General features: G+C 41.0%; 6 protein-coding genes across 7 annotated transcripts; 3 read left to right on the top strand and 3 right to left on the bottom strand.

Moving 5' to 3' along the window:
- The first annotated feature begins 177 nt into the window (after nucleotides 1-177).
- On the top strand, nucleotides 178-5,506 carry Daao1 (D-amino acid oxidase 1). 2 transcript variants are annotated; one of them, XM_065304422.1, is made up of 5 exons: nucleotides 178-336; nucleotides 4,130-4,353; nucleotides 4,411-4,534; nucleotides 4,602-4,907; nucleotides 5,022-5,506. In XM_065304422.1, exons 2-5 carry the CDS (start codon nucleotides 4,157-4,159, stop codon nucleotides 5,409-5,411), a joined length of 1,017 nt encoding a protein of 338 aa, XP_065160494.1. In that variant the 5' UTR covers nucleotides 178-336; nucleotides 4,130-4,156; the 3' UTR covers nucleotides 5,412-5,506. The 2 variants fall into 2 exon arrangements, with proteins under 2 accessions (XP_065160494.1, XP_065160495.1); XM_065304423.1 differs by having other exon boundaries at nucleotides 181-336; nucleotides 4,135-4,353.
- LOC135793447 (SRSF protein kinase 3-like) lies at nucleotides 364-4,005 on the top strand. Its single transcript, XM_065304415.1, has one exon. The coding sequence runs from the start codon at nucleotides 716-718 to the stop codon at nucleotides 2,540-2,542; it is 1,827 nt and encodes a 608-aa protein (XP_065160487.1). The 5' UTR covers nucleotides 364-715; the 3' UTR covers nucleotides 2,543-4,005.
- On the bottom strand, nucleotides 5,422-9,806 carry LOC135793444 (RAB11-binding protein RELCH homolog). Its single transcript, XM_065304411.1, has 9 exons — nucleotides 9,478-9,806; nucleotides 9,243-9,404; nucleotides 8,727-8,887; nucleotides 8,497-8,658; nucleotides 7,203-8,427; nucleotides 6,989-7,145; nucleotides 6,406-6,930; nucleotides 5,971-6,336; nucleotides 5,422-5,912 (listed from the first exon to the last, which is right to left on the bottom strand). The coding sequence occupies exons 1-9, from the start codon at nucleotides 9,674-9,676 to the stop codon at nucleotides 5,648-5,650; spliced, it is 3,222 nt and encodes a 1,073-aa protein (XP_065160483.1). The 5' UTR covers nucleotides 9,677-9,806; the 3' UTR covers nucleotides 5,422-5,647.
- Nucleotides 9,807-9,938: 132 nt separating this feature from the next.
- LOC135793455 (transmembrane protein 170A) lies at nucleotides 9,939-11,285 on the bottom strand. Its single transcript, XM_065304424.1, has 2 exons — nucleotides 10,891-11,285; nucleotides 9,939-10,742 (listed from the first exon to the last, which is right to left on the bottom strand). The coding sequence occupies exons 1-2, from the start codon at nucleotides 11,002-11,004 to the stop codon at nucleotides 10,497-10,499; spliced, it is 360 nt and encodes a 119-aa protein (XP_065160496.1). The 5' UTR covers nucleotides 11,005-11,285; the 3' UTR covers nucleotides 9,939-10,496.
- Nucleotides 11,286-11,333: 48 nt separating this feature from the next.
- On the top strand, nucleotides 11,334-15,285 carry LOC135793443 (probable RNA helicase armi). Its single transcript, XM_065304410.1, is given in 4 exon segments — nucleotides 11,334-14,165; nucleotides 14,168-14,535; nucleotides 14,595-14,840; nucleotides 14,906-15,285. Coding segments are annotated over 4 exon segments (3,528 nt in total). The 5' UTR covers nucleotides 11,334-11,572; the 3' UTR covers nucleotides 15,227-15,285.
- Nucleotides 15,229-16,733, bottom strand: LOC135793452 (uncharacterized). Its single transcript, XM_065304420.1, has 4 exons — nucleotides 16,412-16,733; nucleotides 15,916-16,340; nucleotides 15,758-15,864; nucleotides 15,229-15,700 (listed from the first exon to the last, which is right to left on the bottom strand). Exons 1-4 carry the CDS (start codon nucleotides 16,715-16,717, stop codon nucleotides 15,288-15,290), a joined length of 1,251 nt encoding a protein of 416 aa, XP_065160492.1. The 5' UTR covers nucleotides 16,718-16,733; the 3' UTR covers nucleotides 15,229-15,287.
- Between the last annotated feature and the right edge of the window lie 25 nt (nucleotides 16,734-16,758).

The raw sequence follows: 16,758 nt of genomic DNA, 5'->3' as shown, positions 1-16,758 counted from the left end.
AAATTTACTTTCTTTGTATTATCAGTTTAACAACATAAAAAATAGAGCAATTATGATGCATTTACTGCCAGCCCTAATGATAATAAACAGCTAGATAAAAGTTGAGATTACGTTATCTAATGTTTATTCTAGTTTTAGTATCTATGATGTCCAAATAGTTTCTTCAAATGAAATTGGGTTTAAAGTAACGCTAGACATGAAATGTGTCTGTGAATAAAAACATGGAGTCCGGAACTGCTGCTAAACGTGCAAAATGCTGAACTGACCAGTGGACGAGAACAACGACAAAGAGATCGCACGGGAAGGGAGATCGAAAGCGCCGAAAGCAAAAGGAAGGTGAGTGAACATTATACCTGAACGGGTTGTAGGCCTGTGTGCCTGTAGGTAAAGTGGTTTGCGATTTGGCGAATATATAGTGCGATGAGTTGAGCGCGCGTAGTTGTTTGTAGGGCGAGTTCAGTTCTGAGTCGCGCTTGGCGCTGACGTCGCTCTTACGTCCTTTGCAGTCGCGAGCGAGCCGAATCCAGTGCCTACTACCTGAATTTTTCCGTGCGCTAGAAACGTACGTCCGCCATAATCAAATAAATAAGCTGTTCGCGATGAGACGTTCGTCGTTTTGACGTCTCCGCGCCGAGTTACGTCTTTTACATCTGCAAAACTGTCGCAATAAAAGCGAAGTAACGCGCCCGCCCAGCCGCACAGGCCGTTCGCACCAATGAGCTCCAAATCGGACGTGAACCGTCGAGTGCTGGCGATACAGGCGAAGAAGAAGCGCCACAAGCCGGGTAAGAAGAAGGCAAAGGGCGATGTCGAACCGCAGGTGAATGGCCAAGGGGGCGGTGGCGGCGGCGGCGGCGGTAACCGCGACGCGTCTCGTCTCGAGCCGTCGCACAGCTCGAGTAACGAGACAATCGAGGACGCGCGTCTCGATTACTATAGTGAGGAGGAAGAGGAGCAGGAAGACACCACCGACTATCGCAAGGGAGGTTATCACCCGGTTAAGATCGGCGACACTTTCCTCAATCGCTACCATGTGTTCCGCAAGCTAGGCTGGGGCCACTTCTCAACGGTTTGGCTGTGCTGGGACATCGACGACAAACGTTTCGTCGCGCTGAAGATCGTCAAGTCGGCGCAGCACTTCACCGAGACGGCGTTGGACGAGATCAAAATCCTCAAATCAGTGCGCGAGTCGGACCCGGAAGATCCGAAGCGCAATAAGACAGTGCAGCTGTTAAATGACTTTAAAATTAGTGGCGTCAATGGAGTGCACGTGTGCATGGTGTTTGAGGTGCTCGGCCATCATCTTCTCAAGTTGATCATCAAGTCCAATTATCGAGGCATACCAAGAGTGAACGTCAAAGTGATCATGCGGCAGGTGCTCGAAGGGCTCGACTATCTGCACACAAAGTGCAAAATCATTCATACCGATATCAAACCAGAAAATGTCTTAATTTGTGTAAGTGAGGATAACATTAGGAAATTGGCTTGCGAGGCGGCTGAGATGCGGCAGCTCGGACTGAAACTACCCACGTCGTTAATCAGTACAGCGCCGCCGCAAGAGTCGCAGACGAACGCGAAGATGAGCAAGAACAAGAAGAAGAAACTGAAGAAGAAGGCGAAGCGACAGAACGAGCTGCTCAAGCGCCAAATGGAGCAGATCAACGAGCTCGAGGAGCAGAAGAAGGGTAACAAAGATCTAATAAATGGAGAGAATGAATCGACAACAACTGAAGCAGAGCCAATCGAATGCAATGGCGGGACGAGTCCTGCTAGTCCCAGCCCCGAAACTACGCCCGAGGTGGAAGACAAGGTTCAAAATGGTAAGTGCGTCGAGGAACTTGGGGGCGGCGATGAGCAGACTGAACTGAAGTCGCCGCAATCGCCGTTGCCCACCGAGACATCGGTTGAAATTGTCACGCAGATGTCTGAGGACGATTCTCCCTCAGTGACGTCGAAAAGCGAGACGAAACCGGAGGCGGATCCGGCGTTTACCGAATGTGAGTTTGACGTGAAGATCGCTGATCTCGGCAATGCTTGCTGGGTGGACAAGCATTTCACCGAAGACATCCAAACGCGCCAGTACCGATCGCTGGAGGTGTTGCTTGGTGCCGGGTATGGCACCTCGGCAGACATCTGGAGCACAGCATGCATGGCGTTTGAACTCGCTACAGGCGACTACCTCTTCGAGCCGCACTCCGGAGATGATTACAGCCGCGACGAGGATCATCTCGCGCATATAATCGAGCTGCTCGGTGAGATCCCCAAGCGCATCACGGGTTTGGGTAAGAACTCCAAGTTATTCTTTAATAAGAAGGGTGATCTGCGTCACATCACCGGCTTGAAGCCGTGGTGTCTGGAGGATGTGCTCACTGAGAAGTACGAGTGGAATCGCAAGGACGCCGAGGAATTCGCCGCCTTCCTCAAGCCGATGCTCGACTTTGATCCGGATCGGCGAGCCACAGCTGCCGACTGCTTGAAACATCCCTGGCTCATCGTCAACACCACCAACACAACCTCAGCGACCACCGTCGTCAGCGAGTAATCATCGTCAGCCACCACCACCACCACCACGACTCTCTGTAACATTAAAATAAAACTTTTTAAATTTGCAAGCGATTGTCGAAAGTTTTAGTTTTTTTCGACAAAGTTAGTTAGGAGCGCTTTTATCGGGATGCTTTCGATATGTCGCATACAGAATATCGCAAACCAAAACAATGGCACGCACGCTGCCACTGCGTCCAATTTATAAACAACATGAAGCATACACAAAGAGCAGAATGACAGAGCGAACAATCGAAAACGAGAACGGATGAAGCGAGAGAGGCAGAGGCGACGCGTTTATGCATTATTTGTAAACGATTGGTTACGACCATTGTGAATGAAGCCCAATATCGATTTAATTTACAATGTTTTTAGCTCGGACTGCTGCTGCTGGTGGAGACGACGTGTGCGTGAGTTCGATGAATGTGTGGACGCGCCGCGACGTCCACAGGGAATATAAACGTGATTCGAGGCGAATTTCTTTCTTTGTTATTGAACGCCACTTGTACATAAAAATTTATATATCATTATAGATGAGAAACTTTGTGATGTATGTGTTAAATTAGACAATATCTACGTGCGCTCCTTGGCATTCCGCGTCGCTCTGAGTTCGAGTGTTTCGTTGTCGCAAAACATACCACCGCCACCATCCAGCCACCACGTTGCATTGTAGCACTTCAACATCCTCGACGACCGATCGAATTCTTTTTTATTAATTTTACGCTCATTTTTATTTTTATATATGATTTACGTTACACTATCGCCAAGGAGAAATCTAGATGACAATTGTATGTCTATCAACAAAAAAAAAATACACAAATAGATAATTGTATGTAGAGGACTGTGTTAGCAACTTAATCAAGCTCAACAGAGTTCCGAAATGAAAACATAAAAATACATAAAACAAGCAAAAATGAAACAAAAAGCAGTACTAGAGGAAAGCACCAATATTTGTATAACATATAAAACTACTTAATAAGTACTTGTAAACAAACGACAACCGAAACAAAAGGAACAACAGCTGAAGTACGTTTTGTTACCGATATAGAAGTTTGGTCTCAGGAATTTCTGTTCCCATTCAAACGCTGCTACTCGAATGTCTTGAAAACATGACTAATTTTAAGTTACATCTTCGCCCATATGTTGGAATTAATAAACCGATCGAAAATTGAATTCATTCACTCTTATATTAGCTAGACATCTAAGTTGATGGGCGGATTAAAGGTGCGAGAAATTGTGAACAGCATCTTTCATTCGCTCTGCATTTCGAATACATCTAAAGACACATTGCATCGTAATTTGATAGAAATTTGCTTTGTATACTTGTACTGTATTGTCACATTCTCCATTTGGAATCGCTATTTGAGAGGAACATTATCTGTTGGTACGTCACTCATGCACAAACTTGTATCATACGTTCTGAGGAAGTAATAACATCAATAAAATGCATTATTTATTATTGAAGTCGGTGGAAAAGGCGCTTTTTAATCGTATTTTCATGTTGATTATCAGCTCCCACCTATTTCCAATCATTCTTTACCAGTAATCATACATAACAAGTGCCGGTTGATAACCCGCTGATTATTAGCGTAGCGACTATCAGTAGCAGCGCGCAATGAGTGAGCTGAGAATCGGAGTGCTGGGAGCCGGTGTGGTGGGTCTGACGACGGCACTGCAATTGCAGGAAACCTTCCGCCAGGCAAAGGTCGACGTCATCGCCGATAAATTTAACACCGATACGACCAGCTACGTTGCCGCCGGCATTTTCCGCCCGGGCACCAGTTTCTGTGGGCCTGATGACGCCACGACAAGGTGAGCAGAGCTGCGGCGTGCCAATTTGATTGATGTTGCTATGATGTAATTTTGCAGCAAGTGGGTCAACGATTCCTATTCCTACTGGGATGAGCTGCGCGGAGGTCGCGAGGCTGCCAACGCCGGAATCACGCATCTTTCCGGTTATATATTTTCCAGCAAGTCGGCAAACATTGTTCGAGTATGCGCGCATGACATAAAATTCTATTTGAATCAATTTGAATGAAATTGGTGTATTATTGCTATAGAATCATCTAATTGAGCATCTCGTACCTTTGTACCGGCGCGCCACTGAAGCCGAACTCCGCATTTGTCCCGGCGACTGGAAATATGGCTCATTCTTCACGACCATCCTCACCGAGACCGCAAGATTCCTTCCATGGGCGACGGAGCGATTCAAGCAAAACGCTGGTCGCTTGGTCAAGAAAGAAATTGCGTCGTTTCGAGATCTGCACGGAGGAGCGTACGATGTCGTCGTGAATTGCGCTGGCCTTGGTGCTAAGCAGCTCTGCAATGATCATAAACTTGTGCCAATTCGAGGTCAAGTCATAAAGGTACAACTTTCAACCTACTTTCAACACTTGAGTATCATTTACAGAAGAAAAAAACAGTGTCCCACTTGAGTTGCATAATTGAACGCGATTATTACCATTCGATATTTTTTCTAGGTGAAAGCCAATTGGTTGAAAACTTTCTTCTATGGCGACTATGACACCTACGTGATCCCCGGTTTCAATTCCGTCACCTTAGGTGGCTGCCGGAATTACGACTCGTATGACACCACTGTCAGCAAATACGACAGTTTGGCGATTCGCGAACGCTGCGAAGCGTTAGTCCCGAGTCTGAAAACAGCTCCCGCTGTCGCTGAATACGTCGGATTAAGACCCCATCGTGATCCGGTGCGTGTCGAGCGTGAAACCTTGCGATGTGAGGGTCAATCGATGAAAGTGGTGCACAATTACGGCCACGGTGGCTATGGAGTTACCACCGCTCCCGGGACAGCCAAGCACGCTGTTCGACTTGTAGTCGAAGCCCTCTCTGGCAGCAGCAAATTGTAATATCCGCCGGTTAACGTAACATATATATTTTCTCATAGATGCTTATAACATGATTTTTGATTCGATTAAATAAGTACGATTTGTTAAGAAACATATTCCTAGCGTCCGACATCAACTCGGTAAAACTTATAACACAACCAATAAAATTTGTAGAATGTAATGTGCGCGAATTGCCATCATTAAGGCACTGTGGGAGCCTATAAAATACGCGTTAAAAGAATACTATAATGTTAGACTCATTTCTTCTTGAAGAATCCTTGAAGCGTGGAGAGATTCTGTTTTGCAGAACCAGGTGGCTTGTTGAACATCTTGCTCATACGTTGTTTCATTTCCTCGACGCTCTGATTGACGTTTTGCGTGATTTTGCTTGCGCTACTCGGCATTTTCTCCGTGCTCGGAGAGCTGAGGTCGTAGCGATTCTCGCACTCTTTGATCATTGAATTAACAGCGTCTTTGTGCGTATTTAAGGTGGGATTCTCATTAATCGCCTGTTCCAAACACCTGAAGTTTAAAACACGTAGTAAAGCTTCTTAAAAGTTGTTTAAATTTGTACTCTTACCTCAATCCTGGTAGTACTATATTACTCACAATGTTATTGTTAAACTGACTGTAAATAATATTAGGGTATGATTCAATGAGTGCGACGGCCATGTCGATTTTCCGCGATTGATTCGACACCTGCGCCATCTGGTTAGATATAGCTGACAGCTGTGGGAGGATCACATCCTGCCTGAAGGACGGTTTACAATAACAAACGATATTGCCCATGGTGACTACCATCTGACGCAATAGTGTGTGATTGTCCTGCGTCGCTGGATCAGAGAGAAACATTTGCAGCTGCATGTATGCTTTGTCGTGTAATTCTTGCAGTGTGCAGTCGGTGATTAGCGAGCCTAGAGCAGGAACTGTTGCTGTACGCACCAACCTATTAAATTCAGATTCAAGAAATAATAATAATCCACTTATAAACAGGAATTAGTTTAGCGGAACTTACATATCCGTGTCATTAGCAAGTGTAACAAGAGCCGGAGTAACTTTAACGTTCAACAATCCTTCGTTACAAGCGCCGATAATTGTCGCAAACAACCCAGCAGTGACGCCACGAACGAGAGGCCTTTGATGTACAACTCCTTGCCACAAACTATTCAATACCAACTCCTGTAACTCCATTTTGCATAAACCCCGAACAGTTATTTCAAGGCAGTCCAAAGGCGCCCCAAACAGTGGCATAGCACACACAAAACGACTGAGTACAGCTTCAGCTTCCTCGGTGTCACAATAACTCAATACCGATACGACGTACACCGGGATTATGTTAAGACTGGGCGAGTATTGGTTGAAGCTTGGTAGAATTGCTTCCAAACTTTGCACCTGGGTCTGTAGCAATGGGCGTATTCTTCGCATTGTAAAATTTCGCCCAAAAACGATGCATATGTTTGAAAACAAATCCATAAAACTTTGTAGTATTTCATGTTGAGTGATATCAATCAAATTCAAGCTGTTTAATAAGTCTGGGAAACTAAAATCACAAATTAATCAATTTAACTATAAACTTATTAATTAAATTATCAACTTACACCGTATCTGTAAGCCACTCAAGTTCCGGCCAAGTGTACTCGTTGTTCTGCTCAAATAATTTATCAAATTCGTAGAGAATCATGCCCACGCTAAAACTGCTCGTGTAAAAGTTGTTCGGATTTGTCATGTTCGTGCAGATGCTCAATAATTCAGGCCCTGCAATACCAATAAGTTTCATATACAAACACAACAAAATTATAAGTTTAAACATACTTAAATCAATAATCATGTCCTTCTCGATTCGATCCAGCACGACCGAATTGTTCGCCACGCTAATCAACAGAAACGGAAGCAGCGTGTTAAGCACGCCAATGACTCTTAATATCACATCGGGGAATAATTTATGTTTATTCGGAGATTCATCCTTCATGTTCTTCAGCGCATCGTTGATCCGCTGCAGCAGATTCTTAATTAATTCGCTTCGCAGGCGCCCAATATCAAAGCTCCACTTTGCAACGATTGGAAACAGTAATTCGACCGCCATTTTGGCTACTTTCTCACTACTATCCTTCAGAGTATTGAAAGCCAACTCTTCACACTGGTTGTATTTGTCGACATCTTCACAAAAACCAACTAAGAGTGCCAGTACTTTAATAACTTCTTCTCTGACAGATTCCTCTTTGTCGTCGAGCATTTGTTGCAGCATTGAAAGCATCAAAGAATTTCGAATCGGACCGGAAACGTACGGAATCAGAATACGACATGATTCAACTACCAGGAATCGCCTTTCGACGTGTTTATGTGTCAATTGTTCCCAACACAAGGGTAAAATTTCGTTTTCAACAACGGTTTCCGGACAACATTTGGCAACTCCTAGAATTCCATTAAGAATCAACGCTCTTTCACCTTCGGATGGCTTTTTCTTCAGATTGAACAACTGTTGCAGTAGTTTTTCTCTCGTAGGCGAGACTTGATTCAAATTTATCGTGCAGATTAGCAATGGAATGGCTTCTTCGCGTTTGTTTAAGATAATATTCGGAATGATTCGAAGTAATGATTCGGATGCAACTTGCACTAAGCTCTCGATATTGCTGCCATGTGAAAGAGTGTTGAGCAATATTTCATTGTCGATTGGGGCTTTCACCGGACACATGTTCAGAAGTTCGTTTTTGAACCGCTCTGACTTTGCTTTATTAATGAACGTAAATGATTCGTTCTTTTTGTTGTAGTCCACGTCGGTTTTATTAACACGCGTCCATTCCGCATTTATGCTCGTGTTGGAAACATTATCAGCTTCAGATAATGCTTTATCCAACATTTCGAAATGTTCGGGAGATTCGCTACCAATTGTCGAGGTTTTACTACACGCTTCTTGGGGCGGCGTCGTTTTTTGACTAGATTCTACTTGTCTCGTGAGATTTAAGTTTTCTTCGCGCATAGATTCAAGCTCGGTCTCTACTGATGCTAGTTTTCTATTTAATAACTCTATATCTTTGTTCTAAAGTTGAAAAAGTTAAATATTTTAACGAACATTTAATCAAGTTTAAAATTGTAATGAAATACTTACAAGGCTGACTATTTTCGTCTCCAATTCCACATCCTTGATATCTGTTTGTATTGATATTGTTGTTAAATTACAGCCAGTTTGTTTAAGTCCCTCTCTGTACAAACTCAACAACTCTGCTGGTTTGGCAATATTTAAACCCACATCATCCCAATCTTCAAAATCCTAGGAATGTGTCAACATTAGATATTTTTTAATACATTCTAATAGTTTTTGTTTGTATTTGTACCAACCTGATTTTCGTTTTCGTCCGCAAACGTGATAGATGTTAATTTATAACCATGCAACAATAAATACTCATTAATTAAAAAGTTTAAAGCTCTTTGTTCATGTGGCTTGATATCATTGTTAATTAGCTTCAGGCTTGCTTTATCAGGCGACTTATTTTCAGACTCTTAAAATAAAATAAACAAATAAATCAACACGAAATAACACATCAAAATAAACCCAATTGCATTAGAGTAGAATAAAAGTAGCAGGAGTCAAGTGTAATTTTTATCTTTGGATTGAAATGTATCAAGAATTCGAAATTTTTTATCAATTCAATGGCAAATGACAAAGAAAATGTAAAATTTGGTAACAATGGAAAATGTACATTGTATTTTTGAATAAATTGTTCATATTGATGTCTGTATTGCACTGTTATACTTCATTATTTTTATATGTAATGACTCATAGCAGTTAAGTAGACTTGTGTAAACATAAATTTAGCCAAGTTAAGCCAACATAAATATGAATTTAATAAATACCTGTGGCAACTGTAAGATTGTTTCTCAATGCTGTGATGGTCTCCTTAGCCTTCCTCAACTCAAATTCTAATACTGCAATTCTATCATCAGCACTCCTCTCACCATCTTCAGAGAATCTTGTAAAATCCAAGCTGTCCAAAGTGGTTTGACTCCCAGATCGGGCTAGAAATTTTAGAATCGTATGTTTTTTATTGTTTCACTGTATATAATAAGATATATTTAGTAAAATAATTACATATTCTAGATGATACATCCTGAGTTTGAGACTCGAAGTTGCCTGGATTGGAGAAAAAGTCCTTCAGCTCCTTGACTTCCTTACCAGACTCCAATAATTCAGTGTGCAGTTCAAGAGCAGTGAGCAATAACTTATCTTTGAGTAGTTTGCTCGCCACATCGTTGTACGACACAGCTGACCCAGCTCCGGACGAAGCCATTACTTGAATGCACACGTTTTAATCGCGAGCATTTCACAACAATAGCAACGAATAACGTTGCATTGCATGCAGTGGTAAGAGGTGACGAGGAAGAACCAAAATATTTGTTGAGTGACGAAACGGCATTGACACTAGCCCAGTACTTCTAAAGATGCTTTCACACAAACGTCAAGTGTTGGTTTCAAATTTCTCAAGGCAATAACAAACAGAAGTATACATTTACCAGTGAGAAGAATATATGCAACCAATGACACACCGAATATTTCCTCGTATTCTTTTATTTCATTTTTGAATGTTAAAAAATCGTGTCGCTTAAATCATTGTACCAACAAACAAATATCATCTTTGGTATGCATATAGGCGCTATTACACATTAAGTACCTTAAAAACTATTTGTACAAGTGCACAAACTTTACATTCATTTCTCTTTGTTATAAAATAGTCTTCAATATTATGCGCGCTCGAACCTACGAGTTTCGAAAATACTACAAAATGTCTTTATACATTTAGGTTTTTGCACATTGCGTTCTCTAAACATGTGAATTGAAAGAATGGTGAACATTGCATGAAAATATCTGCAGCTAACGTGCCTCGGCGCACAGTATACAAGCAACATTTGATCAGAATTGTAGATACAAATACAATTGTAGGTATAATAAGTGTGGGCTTATACTTAGTCTAAACTCATGTATGCCAAATTAGCACCTTTATCATCATGTATAATTGTGTGTAATTATTGTAATCACACCATTGTTTAGTTGTAGTTTAATAAGCACTTTTCCTCATTCCGAGTGTCTGTGTGGGGTTGCAGGTCACTTTTTTATAATGTCGCCAGTATCCGCGTGAAACCTATGCCGCAATATAGCAAAGTTTGTCCAATGCCCCACATCGATGCGTATAGCGGCTGCATTGGCAGGCTGGAGAAGCGATAGACGGATGCAATTGCTGCACTGCTCACAATGCCGGACATGATGGGCATCAGCACCCCAGTGAATAATATCAGGATGGGGAAAAATTTGCCAAATTTATGCTTCCTCAGGGTGAGAAAGGCAATTAATGCTGCTATCTAAAAGTTTACAAACAAAAACAATCATGTTATAAATAATTAAACACTTTTTTCTATAAATAGATGTAAGCAACTCGTCAATTTCAATGAAGTCATTGGTATTTCATCTTGGTAATGTTTATTTATCAAGATAATAATTGATATTTACCATATGTACAATTATAGATGAAAACAAGGCCCACAGGAAGACATGATACCACATCTTGGTGAATGAGTTCAGCGGATCGGCATGCAACCCCAACACGACGCTGAGGGAATCCATCCTCAGCTGTGGGCCCTTCGCTCACGTGCCGCTGGCATCAGCAAATCGTCGTTCCGCAACGCTCATAATGCACTTGTTTCTGGTTCGTGGAAGTTGGTTGGTTATCAGCACCGCGCGTCGAATGCCGCACGGAGAATCTACATGTTGACTGGCGTGGCGGATCCCCCTACTCGAGATTAACACGTATCGATACGAATGCGGCTCAATTCGTCGATGATTACAAGAATTGTTTTGGTCTTATCATGTTATTCATCCGCTCGTTATTTATCTACTGGCAACGAAACTGTCAGACCGACTTCAAGGCAACAGGCCAAAGCAGGCAACCAACTTAGCATCTTTCGGCAAGGTTGCTCTTAGTTGTCCGTTGTTTCATTCGAAAATGTTTGTTAAAAATCGATAAATTGTTAGACATTTTCAACCAGCGGGAATATTATAAATTAGACGGCTGCCTTGATTAATATTGAGGTGAAGTTTCATTGGGTTTTATTGCAAATGTCATCATTTCCTTATTTTTTGCTTTGTTTATAACCTCAAAGTTACATGCACGCACTAGATTCAAATTTAAACGATGTTCAAGTATATCCAAGAAATAATTTGGCGTTCGCCGGAAGAAAATCAGGAGACATTGGATGATGCCTATAAAATCCTCGAACGTGCGGAAGAAAATGAGAAACCCGACGACGATTCCGAAGAGCAAGACTTAAATCAAAAGTATCAAATTACACATGAGACTGGCACAATTACAAACTCTGGTAACAACACTTATGAAATTGATAACAAGTATAAATTTGCATCTGAACTTTTATTTACCACTGGCATGAAAGTATCATACACTGTATATCAAGATGAAGGTAAAGTAACTAATGTAAAAGAAATTGTTGATGAATGGGGCACAGAAGCAACCAGAGCTGGAGGGAATTCTTGGTGTTTAAGAACAATTAATGTTCAAGTTGTCAGCAGATGTGGGAGGAAACTGATTGCAGATCCTGGCAACATTGAGATTGATTTGAACCAGACCAAATCAGAATTCATTCCAATTGTTGGCGATTTTTTGGAGTTGGAGACAAAATCGGAAATTGATGAGAATGTAGTTAATCTGAATGGGAAAATCTTAGAAATCGTTAAAGTACGACCAGTCCGGGCACAAATCAAGGATGGAACTATAAAGTCATTCAATGAAAAGAGATACACTGGTATAATTAACAGAGATATATTTTTCAACAAAGAAGCGCTTCTAAATGGCTACATTCCAAAGGTGGGTGATAAAGTAGTTGTTGAAATAATTGAGAGTAATCAGTTTGACAATCTATGGCGCGCACTTAAGATCATGCTCAAAACTGCTGTGAAAAGTTCAAATCAGTTTGGTAACTTGAACAAACTTCAAGTCTATGAGCACAGTAAAGATGGAATCCGAATCTCAGATAATGTTGTAATAGAAGCCAAGAGCTTTAATGAATCTCATACGTGCGAATTCACCGTGATAAACGAGAAGTATGAAGCGGTAAATTTAAAAAAGATCACTATTGAAGGTGCTATGCATCAAACCCGGTTAGAAGGTGCAAAAATTAAAAATACAGTGATAACGCCCACTCAAACACTCAAATTGAAGTTTTCGGTTGTTGCTAAATCGTCGGGGAAATCGAGTGAAACCATTTTATTTCATTTTGATGATGTGATTGTCGGACGGGTTGTGACGATCAATTTGGAGACATGCAACATTGTGCCGCAGATGGCCAATACTGCTTTTGTTCACCGCAACACGCAATATGATAACATGAAGAAGCACATGAAGCAAGGGTATAGGCAGCCCATTCGTGGAGAGTCCATGAAACAAGGGCCTAGGTTTCTCGCGAAGAAGGTGAATGATTGGAAGATTCCTGGCCATATCACTACTTTGTACTTTAAGTATGAGGATTTGAATGATCTGAAGCAAAACTTTGCTGATGAATTGATCAGATTGAAGCCGTGCTTAACCGAGCAGCTCTCTTTGAACAATTACGAAGAACGTTTCCATTTGCTTATTTATTTGGAAGAGTTGAATTATAATATGTGCCTGCGAAAGTATGATTTAGAACGAGCTAGTTTTATAGTTGATGGAAGTTATTTGATCTTAGAGATGCCTGGATTGGCCGAAAACAGGCCGTCGGTTATCATTGGTGATAAAGTGATTGCGACTTGTTTTGCCACTCAAACACCTTATGAGGGATTCGTACATAAATCAATGGGTAACCATCTAAAACTCAAGTTTTCGCCTATTTTCCATCAACAGTACAAAGGCGAAGATTATCAGATTCATGTTCAGGGTTCGAGAAATTCATTCAGACGCGAGCATCAGAGTGTTTTTCTTGCAATGCAATCCTATGCTGATTTGCTCTTTCCCACTCATGTGTTAAAGAAGAAACCTCAAGTGAAATTCACTTACGAGCCTTATGAAGATATCATTTGTACTACAGGCACCAAGATGAAAGTACGAGAAGCGCCACCTACGAACAAAAAAGATGTCCGGAGAAAGGATAAAATGTATCTTCTAAAGAAAATGAATGCGATGGATGTGAAGAATACCGCTAATACCACACCAGTAGAAAATGTTGATGAAAATATTGTTACCACACCACCAAAACAAAACAGCACCAAATTACTGCTAACATCGAATCACCCATCGAAAAACATCCTGCCGAAATTTCAATATAAACTAGAATGGTTCGATAAAAGCTTGAATTACTATCAAAAAGAAGCAGTGCGTAATATTCTCCTCGGAGAATCACGTCCATTGCCGTATATTATTTTTGGACCGCCAGGTACTGGTAAAACAGTCACCATCATTGAATGCATTCTACAGATATTGAGAATGATCTCACATTCGAGGTTGTTAGTTGCGACGCCTTCAAATAGCGCTGCTAATCTGCTTACAATGCGGCTTGTTTCCACTGGATGTTTACGGCCTGGTGACTTGGTGCGACTAGTTTCATTCAAATCAATGCAGGATGATTCTATACCACCGAATATTGTGCCTTACTGCGCGATACCTAGTATTGCTAGGGAGGGAACACTGGCCGAAGAAAATTTTGTTACCGCGAAAGGGTATGTCGAGGATATGACAACGAGAGCAATCGGAAGACATCGTATCACTATTGGAACATGCAGTGCATTAGGATCTCTGCAGTATGGGGACTTCAAAAAGGGCACTTTACGCATATTATTGTTGACGAAGCTGGACAATGTAAAGAACCGGAGATTATGATTCCCCTGACGCATGTGGATATGAATGATGGGCAGATTATCATGGCTGGTGATCCTATGCAATTGGGTCCGGTAGTACTTTCGGACTATGCGAAGAATTTTGGTCTGGAAGAAACGTATATGGACAGGTTGATTCATAGATTTCCATATATTCGAGACATGGCTGGTTTTCCTAACACGGGCGGTTATGATCCTCGATTGGTCACGAAGTTGCTGTATAATTATCGCGCTCTGCCTGGTTTACTTGCAATTCCTAATAATTGTTTTTATCATAACGAATTGCGTTCAACTGTAAGATTATTTCAACATTTGTTATTTGCGGATTTATCATTATTTTTTTTAATATTTAGGTATCCGAAACAGAGTCAGAAGAAGCATTATTCCTGAAGAAACTAGCAGATATGTTACCCACTCATGAGGGTAAGGTGCCATCACTTGTTTTTCATGGTATTGATGGTGTTAATCAACGTGGCGATGATTTTCCATCTTGGTATAATCCTGATGAGGCATCGCAAGTATTTTTCTATGTCAACGAATTGTATAGATTGGGTGTGTCCAAAAAGGATATCGGTATTATAACTCCATATATAAAACAGGTAAACCTCATTTACAAGTGTATTTTGGGTGTAGAATTTCTAATATATCATATTTATATGAATAGGTTCGCCAAATACGAGATATTCTCAGAGAGGCAGGTTTTGATGTGCCAAAAGTGGGCACAGTGGAAGAATTCCAAGGCTTGGAGTTTAAGGTAATTATATTATCAACGGTGCGCTCATGTCCTGAAGATCTCAATTTTGACAAGAGATACGTACTTGGGTTTATTACAAACCCTAGACGGTTTAATGTTGCGCTCACTCGAAGTCAATGTTTGACTATTGTCGTTGGTAACCCTAATTTGCTTCAGGCTGATAGACATTGGGGTTTACTTCTCGCATACTGTCGTAAAAATGGCAGTTATGCTGGTTGTGAAGTCAAATGATATTTTTATGATATTGTTTTTATATTTAGATGTTTTATAATAAAATGGCTTGCTAATAATTTCACTCTTTCGCGTTTTTTACATTATTATAATGCCATTCAGCAATGCCCCTGCCATTGGTACCATTTACCCTACATACGGTGAAGCGTTCCAAGAGTCGGGCTTCAACATCGTTTCCTTTGAAATGTTCGCACTCGTGGAGTGTACTTACCGAGCAATCGTAGCGCATGTAGTTTGCGGTGATAGAAAAGGCGATATTCTTTGGTGGACGACCATTTTCACCATGTTCAAAGAGTTGCAGGTTACACCTTGTAATACGATGGATCTTCCTTTTTGGGGTTACAATATAACCCATTGCTAAATGCGAGGTTGTGCAAGGTTGGCTCACCACTCCGACGCAGATTCGCGTGCTGTCGTCTAGATACATCATGTGGAATGCATATCTGTGCATGAGTGACCAATCTCTTTTATTTCCTGTAAAACATCATTGCTTAATAATTTCATCCGTTTTCGAGGTTAAAAAATACTAACCAAAACTGTGATCCCTAAAGGAAGACATTTCAAGGTTATGTACCTTTCCGTTTACTTTCAACGTGCCATTTAGGTAGCCCATTTGTTCATAATGTGTTTGATGTGCGCTGTAAATGTTTGAATTAATATTCATTTATTTTGAATGGTTTGATATTTACGCTTTTAAATTCTTAAATAATTCTTTGCTCCATGGCTCGCGTGCAATTGCCTCAGCAATTAAACCTTTGTCCATTCCAGTATCGAAGAAAAAGTGTGGATAGTTTGATGTCCATTCTGCATTTATATCAACATCTATTTTGTTATTCTTTTCGTCCAACCACATATTTCCTTTATAAGAGACCTTCCATTTTTTCATTGGTTCAATCATTCTAAGATGAATGCCCCCACCTTCAAATGCATTTTCTTCACCGGAATTTGTCGCATCTAGACTAGTTTTCGGTAAATGTTCGCTTCGCAAAAGACCCAGTTCTGGCACAACTATATAGAATACTCCATTTATTTTGTTTAATTGCCGACGCTCTACGCCTCCACATAAATAATATCCTTTATTATTAACAGCTTGGAAGAACACAGCATCAAAGGCCTAAAAAACATAACCAAACATTTAAATAATTGTAATTTGCTTAAAAAAAATAAATATTAGGTTATGCGTACCTTGGCGTCACTGGATAGTGGCTTCCACAAGTCTAAATGATCATAATCAATTTGAACGTTTGATCCTAAACCAGTGTCAGCCTTCTTCAAACCAGAAAGAAACTGTCTCACGTATAACAATGCTAAAAACACATAATACTTGAGGTAGAACCATCTTCCGGGACGACTGTAAATGCCAAAAATCTTCTCAGGGTCACGCTTTCGACTGACCAGCGCAATCGTTGTTGAAATCACAACTACCAACGCGGTAATGACACATAAAAAGCAACTCATCTTACTTGAACCCAGAGTCTGTACGACTAACATAAAATGATGTAACAGTTCAATTTATATAAACTAGAAATATC

Source organism: Atheta coriaria, unplaced genomic scaffold, assembly GCF_025399875.1.
Source record: "Atheta coriaria isolate IRGN ID8LTWV9N9 unplaced genomic scaffold, Caltech_Dcor_3.1 hic_scaffold_6_pilon, whole genome shotgun sequence".
In the NCBI taxonomy this organism is placed as follows: domain Eukaryota; kingdom Metazoa; phylum Arthropoda; class Insecta; order Coleoptera; family Staphylinidae; genus Dalotia; species Dalotia coriaria.
The sequence above is the reverse complement of the archived record's forward strand: the minus strand, read 5'-3'. Positions and strand labels throughout refer to the sequence as shown.